The following is a 20466-nucleotide window of genomic DNA, read 5'->3' as shown; positions in this document are numbered from 1 at the left end:
TGTGGGTGTGCATATCTAACTTCATAAACAAGCTTCCTTGTCTAAACCTCCTCTAATTAGAGGAGGCATCTGTTGATATTTAGGAAATAGCTCAGCTGTCTTGGGTTAAAGGGCCTCCTAGAGCTGGGAAAGTGAGCTGCCTACCCAGGGAACACAGAGACTTGTGCACGAAACAACAATTCATCTTCAGGGAGCGTTGTTCAATTGAAACCCACACCATTTTCAGTTTATTTTCCCCAGTTACTTAATACACAGAAATGTTTTTCCATTCCCACTGGAGAGTTCAATTATATATATGGAGCAATTGGCCTCCAAAAACGACAAGCAGATCTTCACTCTTATCCAAAAAGGAAATGTATGCATCATCATACATACATAGATGGGGCCTCTGGGACGTGGGGAGGCAGCGAATCACACAATGGCAAGGCCATACTGCAGTATGACTTGCCTTCCTCAGGAGGAACGTCTGCAAGATTAGCAGCACATCAACAAATAGATGGGGAAAGAAACAGTCTTTAGCAAAGCCACACTGTGGAGAAAGTATGGGGACCTGGGATTGCCCAGCCTGCAGAGTTCTCTTTATAACTCAATACTGTTATTTTATACTATATTGTTAACCCAGAACACCTGAAGGCAAAAGGCTTTGCTCCTTGTTGATACCGAATTCCCTTCTTTACTGAGCAATTTCAGTTTACACAGTGACATGGCTCAGTCTGGTTACGGTACAAAATTCCAAAATTATTGGTGTCACCAGAACCCTCCATTCTTTCAGACTAATAATGCTGCTTCTCCCTGCTCTGTGTCAGGAACCAAAAAACAGGGAAGAAGGTTGGAAACCCTCAGTAACTTCACTGCCCAGCAGGAGACCACAGCTATTTGGTCTTCAGCTGGCAGTGGTCTATAAAACAGTTGCCCACACTGTATTGTCAGTGCAACATTGGCGTTGTCAAATGCCCTTGGACATGCAAGCAGCCTGTCAAATATTTACCAGGGTCCTCACACGAGTGCCAGCAGCTTGGAGTCATAATCAGGAATGGAAGCTGATAATGTCTTTTGTCTGAAGCGCTACATGCATTTGGCAGGGAAGCGGGTCCGACCATGCAACATCTTTTGGCAGAGAAGCAGAGCTGCCACCGTGCCAAGCATGAGCTGTCCTGGCTGTTTGTCTCCTGCCTTTCAGTTACTTTGCAACAGGGGGCAGGTTCAGCAGAGCGCATTCAAAAACCCTGATATTGCTCACATCACAAAAAATCAGCTCACTGCAACCCCAACAGGAGAATACAGCATCGAGTGACCTCTAAGAACCTTAAGACAGGAACGTATGAGAATAACTAGAAATATTCCCTTGTTCATTTGTGATCAGCAGCAGTCTGTCAACAAATAGGAGAAGTCACTGTACTGGACGCCCATCCCTAAATAAGTCATTCCAGATATGCAACTACAGCAACCTTGTTCTGAACTTGTTACTCAAAGCAGCACCACCTTTTCCTCCATGCAGGCAGACTGCAGTGGCCAAGACAGAGGAGCACAGCATATTTAAAATATGAGAAGACATCCAAAGATGACCCTCCTAGTAACTTTTTTTTCTCCTTAGATCCAACGATTGATGTTCTCGGGTACAAGCTTCATCTCCCCCATGATTTCAGCTCCCCCACACCCATTCACTCCTGTTTTACCTCTTCTCTTCTTCCAGCTGGTTCAGCAGTTCGATCTTCTCCTTTTGCATTCCATCCACCAGTGCTCGTGCCCGCTGGAGGTTTCCCTCTGCCTCTGTGACATACTGCAGTGGTAAAAGAGCCCAAGTCACAAAAGTTAACCATGTCTGAAGTTCAGAGTTGTTTAAAAAAAAGGATCAGAACAAGGGAACAGAAGGTTCTGATGATGTTTCAGAAGCTGCTGTTTTAAGAAGGTGGATTTTCCAAAAAGCCCAGTATAAGTATCAAAAAAACTGCTGAATCTCCTCCAGCTGTAAATCTGATCTGTGTTTCAGCACCAGCCTGACTCGAACACTTTGGATAATCCAGCTCTGATCAGATTTAAACACTTCAAGCCTGAACAGTTTTGAAAACCTGGCCCAGGGTTGCCAGATCTGGTTCTGCCCTGGTCATGAAGCAAGAGTCATTTCAGAATTGCATGAATTCATTTGTTACTGTTAATTACTGGGAAATATTTTACACAAGGAAGATTTCAGCTTGCAGTTGATTTGCCATTTTTTTGCTCCGTTTCTGACAGGCAGGTATGGCCCAACACACAAAGATACACAGCGTCACCCCTACTCCCTGGTAGCTGCATTGGGTTTATAAACACAAGCAAGGAATTCAGGGCAAGAGCGGTGGTTAAAGAGCCATACGTTGATGAATAGCATAAACCTGTAGCTCTTTTCTTCACTCTTTTATCCACTCAAGTGGATAAAATACCATCTATTTAAATCCTTACACAATCAGCCTGTTTTTCTTATGATTGATGACTCCGTTAATGTGATCGAAGCATTCCCCTCTGGCAGGAAAGCAGTGACGTGCAAGAACTGAGCTGGTGTCCTCAGCAGTGTCTGACAGCATCAAAAAACACTGCAATGCAGTCACAGCCAAGGCCAGAGTGGGTGGCCAAGGGGAGTGAGTTTGCTTTCCACCTGCATCTCAGCATTCAGATGTATTGATCCGCCAGACACAGATATCACCAGCCCTTTGTCTGCTCCCTCCTTGGGACAGAGAGAGCACGTCCCACTAGCAGGAATGGAGAAATAACCTCAGCTTCCTGTGTGGTGGGTTAAGCAAACCCCACAAAAAAGGCAGAAATTCAGAGCCCAGTTTCCAAATCAGGTAGCTGCAGCACAGGGTTAATGTTATCACGACCTGAAACTCCCTAAGAGTGCCAGCGAGGAAGCCGTGCTACCTCCTACCTGCTCATGTTGGGCCTTCATAATGGCAATCTCCTTCTCCACCTCGCAGATGTGGCTGGTGGCTTTGGCAACTTCAGCCCGCTCCAGGTCACGCTCTGCCAGCAGCTGTTCGATGTGCTGCTGCTTCTCCTTCAGCGCCTCCTGCAGAGCCGTGGTGCCAGAGATTTTTCGGGCATAACGTGAGGAGGTCTCTGTCAGCTGGAGAACAGAGTTAAAAAGAGGCAGGAGTAAAGTTGTGTCCTTCCCAGTCCAGGATAGCCTAAAGTCCCCTGTCAAATCTGAAATATACCTCATCTACTGATTATTTATTATGCTGTACAGAGCTGTAGTGCCAGCTCTGTGCCCTACAAGTCACGTTAATGAGTCTGCAAAAAGATTGGGCATTGCTTGCAAGCTCAATAGCTCTCCTACGCTACAATGGAAGAATAATTTCCCAAAGGACAGGACATGGGGTGGGAATTAGGTCAGGAAAGGTTACCATGTATTGTATCATCTGCCTTTTAAAATGCATTTTATCAACGCCCAGCACTAGTGCAGTCCCAAACAGCGAGCTCAGCTAGGAGGAATTATATCAATTGGAGGCTGGTACGGGCTGGTTGGATCTGCTCCCAGTAAGGGGTGCTGCACCCTCTTCCCCAGCCAGGATGACTGCAGGTGCTATGCAGCACATGCTACGTCAGAGCTAGAGCTTTTAATGATATTGCTGCCGGCTCTGCTGTCTGCCTTCTTGAGCACCTTCCAAAGCACAAGGCATGTGATCCAGGACAGAGTCACCCCTTCATGGCAAAACGCAGTCGCTGCAGGAGCTGGAAGGCATAGCTGTTTAACAGAACAGCTCACTGCAATGCAAACACATGGGGCAGGAAGCAATGGCATTGTTTTGCAGGGATCTTGTAACAAAACCTGCTCTTAACAGCGGAGCTGAGGTTCATCCCGCTCCAAACAGCACCTTGGACTTTTTAAATGGTCACAATTGCTCGGCATCTGGTTAAAGAAAAAAAAAGCTGCATGCCCAGTGCAGCTGCTGGAACAAAACTCCAACCCTCCCAGGTTTGTAGATCCAGGCCGCAGCAGATGGAGGCTGCAGTCTGTGGGACAAGCCACTTACCAGCCCGCTGCGGCTGGGCCGGCCCCCGACGGACGATGCCACGGAGCTGACGGAGCTAATGGAGGAGCTGCTGGGGCTGTGGGTTAAGGCAGACACCCCCATGGCCATCCGTTTGCTCTTCTTGGCCTTGGCAGGGCTGGTCGATGGGAAGCCGATCCGGATCACCTTGTGGATGGGAGCAAAGAGGCCGAACTTGGGGGGGCACTGGAAATACCTGTAACACAGGAGGGATGCTCCAAGTCACAAGTGCTGCAGCATCCACCTCGCCCAAGCCTTGCAGAGCAGCACTGCCAAGCAATACATGGCCCCAGCTCTCTCAGTGCTTTGCTGTGACTGATTCCTTTATGCGAGTGGCTGGATTATTCTCCTTTCCTGCCACTTAGAGCAGTGGCAACCTCCATGTTTTCACTTGTGGTGATTAAGAAGGGAAGCCCAAGATAATTGCCAGGCACGCTTTGATGAGCTGCCAGGAAAGACCCAGCTGGTAGCCCGGATAGCACAAGGATCCCAGCATATAAACACAGTGAGAGCACACGCTCTCCTTCCTTCCAGAAGCAGACTTCCCAAAACCTGCACGTCTGTGCTCTCCACCCTGCTTTGCAGAAAAGTCACACAGCAAAGTGTGTCAAATAAAAAGGCACAAATCACACAGCTCTGTACAACGTGCTATGGGTAAGTTTTTCCTCCCAGAACAAGAGCTGCCATTCCTCCCCTCCCAACTTTGCAGCTAAAAATGCTGTTATCCCAAACTCCAGTGTGTGCCATCCTCACTGGGTGGTAGAGGGATGGAAACTGGTTCCCTGCAAACAAACTAAAAAAGAAGCAAGCATAAAAAAAAAGGGTGTATCAGGTAACTGCAGCAAGCCTGATGATTATGTCTCTCTGAACGAATAAACAAAACCTACAGTGTCAAACCTTGGGAGCCCCCTTGGAGCTTGGGCCTATCTATTATTAGCCAGCTACACTGCAGCAAGTAAACCCAGACAACCTCCAGGCATCATGTCCCTTTGTGCCAATGGAAGGGCCAACACAACACTCTCCACTTTAAGAATTTTTTCTCAAAGCCTCAGTAGTGAGGCTAGGACAAAATACCGGGCCATATAATAGTCTGTCCTATGTTTGCATTAAAAAAAGATTCTAATGAATAAATGACAAACCCAGCTTTCCTAGCACAAGTGCTCTTTCTCCAGATGCAAGCAGCTGGTTCCCAAAAGCCTTCTGTTTGTAAGTGCTGGCAGTCACCCGGCTGTGTCACAGGCAGACCTCTGTGCTTGAGAGGCCAGAGAACAGCCTCATCTCCACCCAGATGAGTGACTAATTTTCAAACACCTGCTCAACTCCTTTTTTTTTTTAAATTAAAAAATGAGAAAAACCCTACCACCCAAAATCACTTAGACCCCTCTGCTTGCTACCAACACAGGCTCCTGGGTTTAGAAAGGCAGCGCTACCACAGGCTGGCCTTGTTCCAGAACGAAGACCCAAGGCAGAAAAAAGCGACCCTCCTCAAGTTCTGGCTGCTTTGCCACCAGCTCACCAGGAGAGTTCACGACAGCAAAGATGGTGACGGAGTCCTTTGCTGGCTCATTTGCCTCCACATTACCTCCCCTCCTTCCACCAGCCTCCACCGACTCAGGGACAGCAGGCTGCCTTTGGGCCCAGCTCTCCTGCTGTATCAGACAGCAACTGCAGCATGAGCACTGGTGGTAGGCAGCCAGACCAAGGATGCTCGCTAGATGGCAACAGCCACCAAAGCAGAGAGCCTCCGGAGCCCTGGACAGCCTCTTACCAGCCTGATTCTGGCAGGACAAACTCTGGGCAGTACCAGGAATCCTGAGTGGCCAGGACAAATGTGGGGAGCACTGTCTGAGGGGTGCCTGCATGGCCCAAGGGAGTGGGTTTTAGTATGGTGGCCTTCCTCCAGAACCCTGCTGTTGAAGTCAGTCCATCCTGTTAGCTGCCAGCGAAGCGTTTTCACTGCAGAAAAATCAGAAGGTTAGATGAAGGCTCAAGGGATGAAGAGGGACAGTTCTGCAAGCCTGCAGCCAGATGCTTGGTAGACAGACCTTAGCTGAACAGTGCCTGTGTACCACTGCTGTGTTGGCTAGCATTCACTGCTGCTACAAGATCTGCATAATCGGCTTGGACACAAGAGGCAGGGATGCCGTACAGATTTCCTTCAATCTCCTCTATTTAATCAAAACCTCTGAATTTGCTTCTGCTCCCTGATCCTTGCTGTGGGAATCAATTGTTCCTGTTTTTGATAAAACGCCAAAGAGAAGCCTTGCAGACACAGTGCGCACCACAGCAAAATAAAACCGTGATGTAGCGGTTTCAGAAGAAAGATGACTTTCAAAAACTGGGATTTCAGAACACAGCAACAGAAGCGTGAGGATGAGAGCCAGAGAGAGCACCCTTACCACTCACATCTGCCTTCCACGCATTCCACATGCACAAAGACAGTAAATCACTTCTTAGCACCCTGAAGATGAAGCTTAGATATTTTATCGTGCACGACAAAGAAAGCAGGGACTTGGCTTCACTCCATGACATATTCTGGTTCTTTTCTTTAGAGAACAGGCTAGAAGTCAGCCATCTGCTGCCAATCATTTACTGCTTTCTTGCCCTAACATTGAACAAGGCAGCGTTTCTCTTATTTAAAATGAAAATATTTGACTGCTGGACAAGAAGAGGCTGATTCAACACAAGAAGCCTTTATTACAGAACCTGAGATCTACCAATGGAAGAACTCTCAGTTCCTGAGTAGTTTCCAAAGTTAAATCTCACCTTTAATGTAAGATTTGCTTAAGGAGCCCTGAGAAATCAGCTGTATTTCCCCTGTAAGGAACTTGTGAAGGACAGGAAATCAGTTCCACCTGTACTGAACCAAGGCCAAAGCACTGCTGTATAACTCAGGTCTAAGCATCGCCAAACTCAACACCTGAGGCTGGGGGTCATTCCCTTATCTAGCTTCTACATGAAAAGAAATACTGCTTCTTAGAAAGCTTGCTAGGTGTCCCTGCCTAGTTTTCTAGACACTAACAAGGGCTTTTTTGAAACAAAAATAGCGGAGGTACTATCGAGGCAGAGGTGGTAAGATCGATCAGCAGATAGCTGTAGCACTACAGAATTACTACAAGAACAGACAAGGGCCACGAACTGTTCATTCAGATCTTTCGGAAGTTGTTCCCAGGAAGAAAAAGGCCAGAAAAGCCAGAAAAAGTTAGAACTTTATTCTCTATAGTTCTGACAGGCTCAATTTCAGATACAGTGCAAGAAAAAAGTTTATTTATGAAGCACATGTGTGGTAGAAAGCAGACCTAACCCAATCACAGAACCCATTCCTAGCAAAAAACAAAGTGCAGTGCAATTTGGTATCTTCTCTCGCTACTCTCTCATTTCCTGCAGCCACTCCAGTTACTTCTCTACGTACAGACCTTATTTGATTCTGCTATAAAATGCTCCGGTAATGAGGCTTCCATTTTATCTCCCGGAAAAGTTAGTCCAAAGCTTAAATGACTCAAAACTGGACTCTTCCTCCCAATTTATAACATCCAACCCAACACATCAACTCTCCCCTCCCAGACCCAATGGAGTTTGGCACCCAGTCCCCGCAGGAGGCACGCAGGACCCACAGGCTGGGGCCAGGAGCGCACAGTACCTGGTACCAGCCACGGCCCCATCGTTCTTGCCCAGGGGCTCGTCCAGCTCCACGCCGCACCACTCTCCTTTGGCAAAATCCGTCTCTCCCACGTAGCGAACAACTCCTGTCTTTGTCCCGCCAACCTGTCGGAGGTAAAACGCTGAGGGTTAGAGACAAACGCTAGCGTTACTGCAAGTCAGTTAAAGCTGGAACAGATGTGGAGTGAGAAAGGGAAAAAGACATCATCAGCATTTTCTGATTCAGATCTAACGAAACCAGAACAGACAGTTTTCATGTCAAGCTCTCCTAGCACCAAAGATGCCTCTCCAATAACGACAAACAAATCTCCCACTTCTGGATGTGTCTGCCTGGAAGATGTCAGGACAAATACAATGAAAACACCAACTAATTGCATGCAGTTGCTTGCCAGACCTTGAAGGAGTTTAAGCCATCCATGCACAGCTTATACCTGCCTCCTGTGAGGCACAGAGAAATAAGAAGTCTCTCAATAAGAAGCTCTCAATGCCCTGAGTAGACCCCAGGACAGCAAAAGTCAGCAATGCACAAGGCTGTGTTTTGATCACTGCGACCAGAAGACATTTCACTGAGCAGAAGCTGTATCAGCTGCCTCTGCCTTTACACTAGGAGTGCCTACAGGTGTCCTTCGGTATTTGTGCTGAGAAAAGAAAGATGGAAAAGCAGGAGGGATATTCTAAAGATCTGTATTTCAAGTAAATCAGCATATAATTTAAACCTTTTTTGGCCTCTCTGTTAAGCCTAGGTTCAAGGAAGAAAGCTTGAAAATGTTAAGATTAAATTTGCAGCTTTTAACTTCAATGACTGGTGGTTAATTTTTTTAATGTTAAATTTTACATAAAGCAGTATAAACCAAATATTACTACCCTACAGAAATCAGTGATGGAGAAATGCAGAAATCTCCAGCTTTTTACATTCCAGGGATGTCACAGGTTTACCAATTCTTAATCACTAAGTATTCTGGAAATTGCTTATGCAAAGGCAAATGAGTTTTCCCAGCCTAAAAATAACTGCACCTGAGAGGACCAGGGAGCACAGCTCCGAAGCCTGGGTCCTACCCCAAGTCCTGGGAGGCTGCGCTGCAGCTCAAGCTGGTCCTCTGTAAGTTTTCCCACTAGGGATGTAGCAAAGTGCTGCTCATGGAAAAAACACTCTGAAGTTCTACAGGAAGGAAGAAAATATTTGCCAGCAGGAAAAGTATCAGAAGAAAGCTTTCTGGTCCTACACCATGCCCTGGAGCGAAAGGACTTCATTTCAGTATTAGGTACTTGGCAAGTTACAGATTTGAATAGTTTCGGTAAGATCCTTTACCACTTGCTCATCGTCAAACAGCAGTCCCATTTTTGATTTATCTGAGTCTAGAAAGAATTATTCTCTTAATATTAATGCAATGATTTAATACCATTCTAGTACATTTCTTTAGCTACAAGCTGAATTCAATAAAGATGCAATTCATCTTAGTGCCATTTATAAAAATGGAGGGAGCTTACCAGCAGTCTTAAGTTATTTTTTTAATCGAGTTTTAATTACAGATACAGAGCCACATGATCCTGACCCCACAGAACCTCATGTGAACTCCTTAAAAACCCGATGAGCTCCCTCCACCAGCATGAGTCTCCAAACAGCAAAGAAAGTTTTCTTAATATATACATGTGTAAGAGCACCAGAGCAGGACAGTAAGAGAGCAGGCTGTGTTCCTACCCAAAAGTCATAAATGGCTATCCCATAGCCCCCCAGATGGCTATGGGATTGTTTCCAAAGTAATGCATTTTATCTCCCTTTCGAGGGTTGATTATTCTGTCTTTTCCATGAAGCACACACTTGCCACACAGGATCATCTTCTCCCCATTCTGTCCCAAATGCCCACATCTGCTCCCCGACAGCCCGGGTTCCCTCACCCCAATGGGGCTGGGAGCACGGTCAGGAGCTGCTATCGGGCTGCCACGCTCACCGGTCAGCATTTGGACCCCTTGTTGAACTTCCCAGCTTCTGGCAGGCACACAAACTCTCATGGATGGACAGCCTAGAAAATTCATCCGCCTCAGACATGCAGATTTATTCAGCCCCGATAATCTGCTAATGCTGCTAAAATAAATAATGCGTTTCGGAAAAAGCCAGCTGGCAGGTCACACCAGTGCACAGAACGAACAGTCTCATCAAAACAGAAGCATTTGTTTTTATTAGACCCTTCAATAAATCAGAAGTATCACCTTGGAAGGAGGGTAGAAGCAGCTTGAGAAAGCCAGCAGGGCCGGCACTCACATACCCTAAGTCACGGCGGTTCGCAGCCACACAGCTGCCCCTTCTCCCCACACCTCGCTGCTATACCATGCTCCCAGAGCAAAACTCTCAAACCTTTTCAGAAGAGCTTTTAATAATTCACCAAGATTGTCAGCGAGATTACTCATTTCCAAGAGAATGGGATTTTACCCAATGTAAAGTGTTATTACTTTCAGTTATAGTTATTTTTACAGAAAAGCAGCTAAAACAGCTCCTTTTTGAAGCTCAGAAAACAAACAGTATTGACATAGTAAGATTTTTTTTTGTTCTGTTTTGGGGGGTTTCTGATTAGCATTAGTGTTCCATGTTTTCACCTGAAGCAAAGAAACCCTTATATAATTAACTTAAATCAAGCTCACCACAGTCCGCCCTCTCCATCTGGACTCCAGCAGCCTCGGAGCCACACAGCCACCTCTAATCTCCTGGGGAGTTCAGATCCAGCCTCAAGTTCTCAGCCTTGGCTCCCATGGCCCTTTCCATGCCTTTGACTAGAGCCCATCGTCCTGACCTGGCCTTTCCTCAACAAAAGGCCTCCAATAGTCCCAAGAAAGTCTTGGGCTTGACATTCAGAACACAAAACCAGGGATATTTAACGGTTTCTGTCCTTAACGGGAGAGTCAGAAAAGCAACGTGCAGTCACAGAAGAGACATCCACGCGCCTTTCCTGCTATCTGTAGTAACACTGACATCATGTTTTACTACGGTTTTCTCATCAAAATGACAAAATTGGACTCATACCAGTATCCCAGGGCTGAAAAGACAATGATGCTAATCCTTCCAGACACTGTCTTCAGCAGAGCTGCTGATATATCGTTTAAACAATTTGCCCAGTTAGCACCAGGCATGTCTCGGTCTGGCTGCTGCAAGTCAGACCCCTGCAGCCTGCGTTTGCTCCTTCCCCTTACGCCCCCTTCCTGCTCACCCCATTCCTGCTCACCCCACTGCAGTTTCATGCTCTCAGCAAGAACCTCCTAACAGCTGCCCTCAGCCCAGGGCCTGTGGGCAGCGCAGTGCTGTAATTTACCCCAGTACTGCTCAGGGAAAATAAAAAAAAAGTGGAATTCAGGCCAACAGGGACCATTCCCCACAACACCAGGCACAATTCATGGGCCAGCGTTGGCTGTAGACCCCTGCCTGAGCACACCCCTCAGGCAGAAACCACAGAGATGATGCTGTGCTACCTGCTTAAAATTCTAATCTAGCCATCTCAATTTATTTTCTCAGCTGCTTTCCAAGCCATTTCCACGGGACTGTGCTGCTGACCAGAGGGCCAAGGTGGGAATGATAAGCGTGCAAGTAAAACGTACCAACACGTCTCCTCACATCTCATGCCAGGTCCTTGCAGAGTTGCGAAGCTCTGCGACCTCCCTGCCTGTGGGAAGAGGAAGGAAGGGGGTGGTGGGGAAAGGGCAGACACGGGACTCTTATTATTGGATGATGCTAACAAGAAATTGAAGCTTGTCTTCACTGGACAAGTGCTGCTTGCTCCTGAGACATTACCCAGCACGTGAGCTGAGGCAGCCATCCTTTCCCTCGGGGAGGCAAAACAGGCATTTGGCTTTTTTCTTGTACTCATTTTAGGAGTGTATTTCCACCTGAGCTGAGCGGCAGCAGCTGTGTTTCCCAACTACGTGTGCTTTAGCTCTTCCAAGCATAATGGCAGAAGATTATCATACAAGGCCTGATTTAGAGAGAGTGCTTTCTGCAGCAGCGTGGGCGTTTGTGTCCAGACATCGGAGATTATGTGAAATAACCAGCTCTCAGTACAAGGGAGTAAACACACATACCTACGGGAAACGCACGTCAATGCTTACTAGGGCTGTGTCCCAGCTGACAGCCGGGCACAGCGCTCAGCAGGCTGGCGGCAAGGTGCAGGTCTGGTTGCAGTCAGCTCTGTCTGTAAACACAGCTCATTTCAGGTGGCATCCGACCATCAGCAGTTTCATCTGACTAGACACTCGCTACATCATCTGTGAATGCCAGAACTGGCTTTTAGGATGAGGGGGAAAAAGACAGCCGAGAATTACAGGAGAGTTCCTCCTACATGAAGTTACAGGGATTTTTTACAGTCTCTTCTAACCCAAACACTTACCTTTGGGGCCAACCCATCCCCATAGCACAACTCAGTATTGCGCAGGGCCAAGTCTGACAGCGCTGCTGATGCAAGACATCTGGGCACATTTATCTTTCAGGCACCAGTGAGAAAATAACGTCCTCGGGACGCGGTGCAAGAGGGAAGTCTGGAATTACAGCACCCCTCCTGAGGCTGCCTTCGGTACCGAGTCCACCCACGTTAATCGTACAGTGTGCTCTGCCACAGACCGCTTGCAACTCCTACTTAATGATAGCTACAGCATGCAGAAGACAAGGACTGGCCAATGCATCAGCCCAAATGAATGGTTAGGAGGGTGTGTGCATGCACAACAAGCCTCAAAGAGTTAACATGGCACCATGGCAGTGCAGTAGCTCCGGACTGTTTATTACCTCTTAGCTTCACTGCAGGGACAGGGAACACTTGCTCGTGTGACAACAGCAGTCACCTACTGTTCACACCAAATCTTATATGGTGAGAAAAAAGCTTGGACTAGAAGACCTGTGTGTTTTCCTGTTTCTTGAAGCCTGCAAGTTACTGGAAGGCAAAACCTTCCCAAAAACTCCCCCAAAACCTTCCCCCAAACCTCCACAGGGATGGAGGCTGCCATATTCCCATGCAAAGCCCTGGGCTCTGCCGTCCTGCTGTCATACCCTCCAGCCAAGGCACAGCAATTAATGGTCTCCACAAGCTGAAAGCAGGTGATGAATACTAACAGCTTTCCTGACAATACTGTCCCGACAGAACTACAGAACGTGGATCCACCTTCCTTCACTGCCTGGTTTGCAATCAGTGAACACATCTTGTTACCGTCCTTCTGCTAAACCCAGGAACACCGCTGCACCTGTAAGACCCTAGCAAGCTGGGAGAGCTCTGCTGAATTACCAGGAAAAGAAAAAGCACGGATGGTTCCTTCCCAATACCTCACATGCCTTCCCAGCAGCGAGACTCCAGTCGCAGGCACTGAAAGAGCTCGAAGCCAGCCAACAGCAGAGCCCCTGGCCGTCCCTGCCCAAGGGGAAAGGCTAATGCTGTGATCCTCCTTGCCGGGGAGCTCCTAACGAGAATGTTTTTTCACTCAGGCGGTTAAAGGCTTTCTGCAGCTTCAGGCAGGCAGATCGACATTGGTGTGTGCAGCTGCAGGGGGGGCACCAAAGAAAAGGACGCAATTAGTTTACTCATGACAACTTTGTCATTTGCCAAGAGCCAGAGGTTGCAATACACCACAGGCAAAAAGCCACTTGGCAGCGTGCAGAGGAGAAAGCGATCGCTATCATGCACTCAGGGTGAGCCCGGAGTCTCTCTGCAGCAGCCCAACCAGCCCACCACGGCAGTCCTGCCACCAGCCAGCCCCAGCACCACTCCATCAGGATCCCACTGTCAGCACCGCCCCTGCTATCTCAACAGCGATTCTGGTTTCGGCCACCTACAAGTCCTGGCAAAGTTGCAAACCTAGAATCTATCCAAAGAGTAACTGGGGCAACACTTCACAGGAATATAGTCAATCAGCAATTAAGATGCTTCATGGCCCTTAAATAGTCTTGTTTGTCACTCGATTTTGGTACTGAAGAGAGCAATCCCGGTTAGGAGACAGAAGGATGGCTAAGGGACGGAACATCTCTCTCAAAAGAATATTCTTTATTTAGACTTGCATACAGAGAACAGTCACCTCCTTCCCACCCTTCTTCAGCAAGTACATTAGGGTGGAATGAGTTCAACTGCTGAGAAAGCCCCCCCCAGCATTAAAATACATTTTCTTAGGCAAAAAAAACCAGCAGCGATTCCTCTCAAGCAGAAAACGCTCAACTGCTCCATCTCTTTCTTTCCATCCGTTCCTTCCCTGGAGAAAGGCAGCCAGCCAGCCTCACATTAACAGCAGCACTCCAGCGATTACCACGCGTTGGGAAGCTCCCTTCTTACTAAAGCAAAGGTTAATTGTTCCACATTCATTGCCAGACCTCAAGAAATGAGGTTCGACAATATCAGGGTGGAGGGTTTTTCTTCACCTCTTTAATGCAATTTTTGCATCTCTGGGAAAATGTCTGAGTTCAGACGTGCCGAAGGCAAATGTTACCTAATTCTTCTAGTGGAAAGCTCCATTAAGTCACTTTTAACAGCTGCTGGAGAGTCAGGAAGGGTCTCGGAACAAAGTTATTGAAAAGCAAAAATGACTTCAAGCTATAATGGACTTCAACGAAGTGAATGTAAGCCACTAGCAGAAAATGCCCGGGATGCAGAGCGCTGACGCTCGCAGCACCAGGTGCCAACCCTGTAGGCCCAGGAGGGGCTCCTGCAACCTTCTGCTCTGTCAGCAGAGCAATTACAGAAAATGCAGGTCCTCCCCTCCCTCGAAAAGCCTGTGGTGGTTCCCCTCTGCCCCAAAGCCATTCTCAAATAAAAAGATAGTCTTACGGGAATGCACGCACTAAGAGCAATAAAGACGACTAAAACCACACCAATCTGCAGAGGACAAGACCAAGGATTGACTCAGGGAATTTGAGGCAATTCGGGTTAACCCAGAATTATTGCTTATGTATTCAAGCACCAAATATGATTAACTGATGTCTCCATTACTGGAAAAAAAACCATCTGCCAAGCACATATTACTGGACCGTACCAGCAAATGGTTTCTTGTTATCATTACCTGCTCTTTTCCTGGACCTCTGCTACCACACACAAACAATTCCTGAGGTTTCTCTCAGTGCTCCTGCTAGTGCCCATGAGATGCCGAGCTTGCTTCAGATTTGTTCTTTTAAATGTTCTTCATTACAGTAACACATCATAGTACAAAATGTATTTTATAACATCTGGGCTGGATAAGCCAGCTGGCAGGGGAGGAGGGCTTTTATTCATTTAAAAACAAAAAAACAGAAAAATACACAAGACCATGGAAAAACCATTAACAGTTTGTGTGACGTGAGCGTGCTGAAGTCTCAGTCTGCGTGAGCCACGTCGAGGTAAGCACTGTATTAAACAAGCAGACCCTGCCTCAGTGAGCTCGTGGTCAGGACAAAAGAGAGGGATTTGATAATTAAGTCTGGGGAAAGCTGTTGTGCTGCCTGGCTCAGGAGGAACGGAGCCAACGTTACTGTAGGTTTTATATCTCTTGCAGTTTGCCTTCTATGGCTGCTGCTCCAAAAGCAAAAAGGCTTCACCTGAGCACTCTCCCTTACCCCCCGCAACAGGTAAAGGAGCAAACAAACCAACCAGCTAAAGGAAGACAGATTCCCGAGGCTCATTTTTCCCTTGGCTGGCTGCTTTAGCGTATTCACTTTGAACCATCAGTGTGTGTGCAAACAGAGAACATCTCTGATGCTTTCCCTGCCTGCCCCTGGGACCAGCAGGGACAGCAGCAGCTTTGCTGACAGTGGGCAGACCCTGGAGGAGCAAAGTCAGGAAGCTGACAGACGAGCAGCAAGCCTCTAAACAGCTGGCGGGTCCTGCTGTGATGCAGGATGCAATGCACTTCCGTGGGAAAATCCGAGAATAAAAAGTGTTCTCACCTCTACAGTGAGCTCTGAAAGCCTGCGTGTTCAGACCAGGTTTAATAAGTGCCACACTCGATACGCACAGACAGAACTCACCTGCACTTCTCCTCTGAAAATGAAGAAAAAAAATATATATATATATTTTAAATAAAATGAAAAAGGAATCAACTCCGTCAGCTTGAGCCGCAGCCTGCCCAGGGCTGCTGCTATCACCAGCAGAAAAGCCCTGCTCCCCGAGACCACAGGGCGCGTTGGGAGCGCCTCTGAGCCCCCTGCACAAGACCCTCGCGATTCAGCTGGGCAGCACAGCCCCCTCCCCAGCCTGTCGTGCTACCTGCTGGGAAGCGATGCACCCGCCGAGCCCAGGCAGGAGGCTTTGGAGGGCTGCTGGTGGCAGAACAGCTGGTTTGGGTGGGTCCTCACGGAACTCATCAGCACAGGGGAGTCTACGTGTATCCAAATAAATGTGTGGCTCGGAAAAGCTCACCCTCTGCTGGTGGACACCAGCATCTCTCAGGCCAGGCACTGCCACCGAGCTTAGCCCGCTTTGATCACTTTGTCACCGAAGTCTCTGCCTGCCCCAGCACAGCCTAGGGCTGCTCAGAGGAATACAGAAAGTGTCGGCTTCTGCCAAACCACTATCAGTAACCAGAGGGCAAGTCTGCCTACAGTTCCATGCCAAAACTACCAGTATCAGAACCAGGTGCCCCCAAAAGGAAACACTACGTAGCTCATTTCAGATGGGAGCCAGACTGCCTGGGACGCACAAAGACTAACCCTCTGTAACCTGTCGTCTGTTGGTTAAAGTCACCTTTAATATACCTGGAGCTAAAAGATAAAGTCACAAGAGATGTATGCTCAAATGCCTGGTTCTTCACAACATCTGGTATCACAGCACGTATCATACACACTAAACAAACCTAAATTATTTTATAGAACTACATAATAAGACTCGATTCACCTGTGCTGTTTCCTTTCTTTCTAAACCTCCACTGAAAATACTGTTCCTTTGATATGACACAAATGGTGACAAATTTGATGGCAAACCTCCAGTAAGACTTTTTTTAGCACAAATATGTCCCTTTGGCTTGAAGGCACGCGGTGCTCTATTTTAAATAATGAAAACAACAGCACAAATCAGAGGTGGATAATCCATCCACCAGTACAATAATTTCCCCCAAAGTTCTGCCCTTTTATAAAAATAATTGCAAATGTCTTTCTGTATGGGAAAGTAATTACTATCATATCCAGCATCTTAGAAACTGAAGCACCAGAAGGGGAGCGATCAGCCATGAGAGATTCTTGCAAACACTTGCGGAGTATGACCACGTGCAACAAGACACCTCAAAAGCTCCGGCACACACCATTATAGAGAGTATCACAGGAACAGAAGATGATAACCATTGGGATAAAATAATCTATTTCCCTCTCGCATTTGAGTTGCTCTCTCTCTCTCTCTGATCCCGCTCTACTGCTCAGGACTTACCCAACACAAAAAGCACTCTTGCATCAATGTCAAAAAGAGGCACGTCCACAAGACACAGCATCCCAAATAACAATTAATGCAGAAGTTCAAAGCCTGCTTGGCCCAAACACTCCCTTTTCCAAGGCCACACACTGCCCCACATCTCACCACCAACTCTGCCACCCTTTTAACTTGTCCCAAACAAGGAGGAGACAAATTCTGTCGTTCACTTTTCAAGGAAGACCCCACAACCAACTCACCAGCACACGATCTCCAAGCCGTAAGTCCTTCTCCCCTTTTTTCACAGACCCGCTGTCCGAGAGGTTCGATCCAGACTCGTTGCCCGTCTTCATGGCGCTGTTGAGGACACTCTCCCGCAGGGGGATGACACGGGTGGAGAGGGGCGGCGTGGCCGTCCCCGAGTGCAGCGACAAGTTCTGGGCCGTGAGAGAGTCCACGGAGGGGGCGTCGCTCCCCGAGCCCTCGGCCACCGGCTGCCGCGTCAGCTTGGACGGTCGGGTGAAGATCCCCTGCAGCGGCTGGCACTCGAAGTAACGCACTCCACCGACCGAGCCGTCATTCTTACCCACCGGGTCATCCAGAACGACCCCTGCCCACTGGCCCGGAGCAAATTGCGTCTCCCCGAGGTACTGGATCACTCCTGGCTTCACTCCATTCACCCAGACGCGTTCGCCCACCACGAAGTCTCCCAGGAAATCGTCGCCCACCTCGGCGACCTTTGAGCCCGACTTCTCAGCGCTGGCAGTGGAGGTGGTACCCTGCTTGTGTAAGGGCGAGCCTGTGAATCGAGGGAAGAGAGGATTTGGCATGAGGAGAAATCCTAGAGGCAGCCACAACACCAGGAAGGGACATTTACGAAAAGGAAACATCTGGGGCCACGACTCAGGTTGCAGCCTTACACCAGGCAGGAGTTAGAACCTGAGTGACCCCGGTACTTAGACATCTTCTTGGCAGAAGTGCAGTTTGCACTGAAATCTCCACATGCTGCCCAGTTTCTGCAGGTCTCACACACAAGTAAAGAATCAACACCATGTCTTTGTCCCCTTTTATAAGGTGCATTTATTCCCAGTCCCACCACAGCACTGGAGGATATTTAGCACGGCAGTGCCGGCGTAAATAAGCTCAAAAGGACAGAAGTGGAGGTAGGTGCCTAAGGATCCAAGGGGACTGCTCAAAGAAAGATGCCAAAGTCACCCTTTTATCCCAAAAAAGGGTGAGCTGTGATGTTTCAGTGGGTGTTCAGAGCTCCTCAGGTCTGGATGCAGGCAAACAGTTAACCCAGGCACCGCGTGTCCCGCTGGAGGGCAATAACAGCCCCCGTGGGACCAGACAGCTGCCTTCGCACATTGCTTGCTTTTCCCAGCTGCTGCCGTGCCCTGCGCAGAGCGGAGACCAGCAGCAAGCAGACACCTGGGGTATGCTCAATATAAACAGAGCATCTATAAACAGGAAACATCTACAAACCCCCGCGAGCACGGCCCTTCCAGGGCTGGGGTTCAGCGCGCAGAACTCAGGCAAACCTGCAAGAGGGAACGCTTATCCCCGCATCGGCAGGGCCGCCAGCTACGCTTCGCTGGGAGGAGGAAAGCTGCAGATGCTGCTGTAAATTCACCGTCCCGGCCGCTCTCTCCATCTCCTAGGATGGGCCAAACTTGCAGCAGTACAAAAGGAGACCCTTAAGTACGCGGCTGGCATCTGAAGGGTAACAAAGACAACCCAAGCAGACAAGCTCGCAGTGACCCCACACTTGCTGACCCCAGGGTCAAACGATCACAAACGTTGTGCTTTCCGTCTGGGTCCCAGGGGACCTAAAATAAAGAGCATATGGACTTCATTAAAGCACTCTTAAGTCCAAAGACAGGGGGGTGGGCAATGCTAAGTAAGTAAAGCCCTAAAAGAAACCACGCAGACTGAGGAAATAAGCTTGCAAATTAAGATCCAGCAAGTCCTATACCCCAGACCTGTGGTCATCCTCAGCACCTGACAGCACTGAGATCCTAAGTGTGCTTCTCCCCTATAGCTGACCTAGGGTGTGTGTCCCACACGTTCAGCCCTCAGTTAAAGCTACCTGGACTCTTCAGCCAATCTTTAGCCTGAAATTTCTGGGTGCCACCAACACGAAGCACACCCAGGAAGAAAGTTTTGTTTGCTCTCGGACAAGACCAATCGAGAAAGTCTAAATAGCTGCAGAGGCCAGCCACACTTGAGTGCTTATCTGAAGCGAGCTGTGACATTTGCTCAGCCATCACCACTGCTCAGCCTGCACCACTGCTGCATCTCTTCCAGAGAGAATGGGCCTGACGGATCAAGTCCAGCTCCTAGAAAGACCAAAGACAGTAACGGCTCTCAAAACAGGACACTTGAAGCTTTGCTGAAGGTTTAATGCCAGGGGAAAGAAAAGAGCACCAGTGCTTCAGTGTTAGTACGAAGAACTTTAGAGTTCTTGCTAAAACAGCTGCCTTAAGAGAGATTACCATTGACACTTCAGTTGTCATTAGACTCCAGAGTCAGCACTTAAATCTGTGCAGCACAATTGCAACAGCTCATTCGTGGCTCCTGAAGGAATCACCCCCTAGCAGCTCACTAGGCTTGGTGAACCGGAGCTTTAACAGCACGAGAAAGTTAGCCAGACTTCCCTGCTCCAGGGTGTGCTCTAACTTCAGCCTCAGCAGCACCACTTCGCCAGAACAAGTACCATAAAACTCACCCCTAGCACAGGAAGGGCAGTGACACAAATGCCATTCCCAACTGGAAAGCTCAGCAGCAGCTGTGTGCAGTGCTCCCAGCGGAGCCCAGCCAGCTTCCTGGGAGAAGATTGTGTCATTGTCCCTGAGCTGCCTTCTCTTGACCTTAGTGTCCTGCCCTGAAAGTTTCCTCAACTCACATGTTCATTAACTTCTTAATTTGGCAGCTGCCTGTTCTCTCAAACTTTTAAAAGACAGTACGCCAAAAGGAGCTCCATTAGAGGGGATGGCTTCACATCCAAGAGCCAAGTTCACCTTAAAAACTGAGAAACAAAAAGATTATAAGGATGCTTAGGACTTTTGATCTTTAGTAAAGACTTTAAGTAACAAGGATGGAAAAGGAAACATGGCTCTGTCCAGGTGTGCCAAAAAGACAACCATAAGCAGAAAATAAATGCTACCATTTTCATTTCAACCCCTATGAGCACAAGACAGTCAAGCAGCTAGATTAGGAGCCAGCAAGTTACACTTTAAAGTCAGTCTTTCATTTTAATAGCCAGATATGGCTGTAGGATTTTATCACCAACAATGTGTGTGCTATGGATGCACTCTCTCCCCTTTTCTATGTGTGCAAATGAATTAAATGAGAAACACAACTTACGTCCTGGTTTCACGCTCAGCAGAGTGTTGTAATCCCCAGATCTCACGCTGCTGACATGTTTGCAGCAGACCCACGCGACGTGCCAAGCAGAA

The 20466-nt window shown here is 48.1% G+C and overlaps 1 protein-coding gene across 7 annotated transcripts in view; it reads right to left on the bottom strand.

Moving 5' to 3' along the window:
• The window catches only part of CLIP2 (CAP-Gly domain containing linker protein 2), an 81224-nt gene that overhangs the window by 23572 nt on the left and 37186 nt on the right, over positions 1-20466 (bottom strand). For all 7 annotated transcript variants that reach the window (XM_083805815.1, XM_083805814.1, XM_083805820.1 and 4 more), the window contains exons 3-7: positions 17269-17807; positions 7666-7790; positions 4008-4221; positions 2900-3097; positions 1677-1780 (exon numbers count right to left, since the gene is read on the bottom strand). In XM_083805815.1, the coding sequence (XP_083661941.1) occupies positions 1677-1780; positions 2900-3097; positions 4008-4221; positions 7666-7790; positions 17269-17807 (1180 nt within the window). The remainder of the gene's footprint in view (positions 1-1676; positions 1781-2899; positions 3098-4007; positions 4222-7665; positions 7791-17268; positions 17808-20466) is intronic.

Source organism: Anser anser (genome assembly GCF_964211835.1).
Source record: "Anser anser genome assembly, chromosome: 20".
NCBI lineage: Eukaryota > Metazoa > Chordata > Aves > Anseriformes > Anatidae > Anser > Anser anser.
Note: the sequence above shows the minus strand (reverse complement) of the source record. Positions and strands in the feature narration are given on the sequence as shown.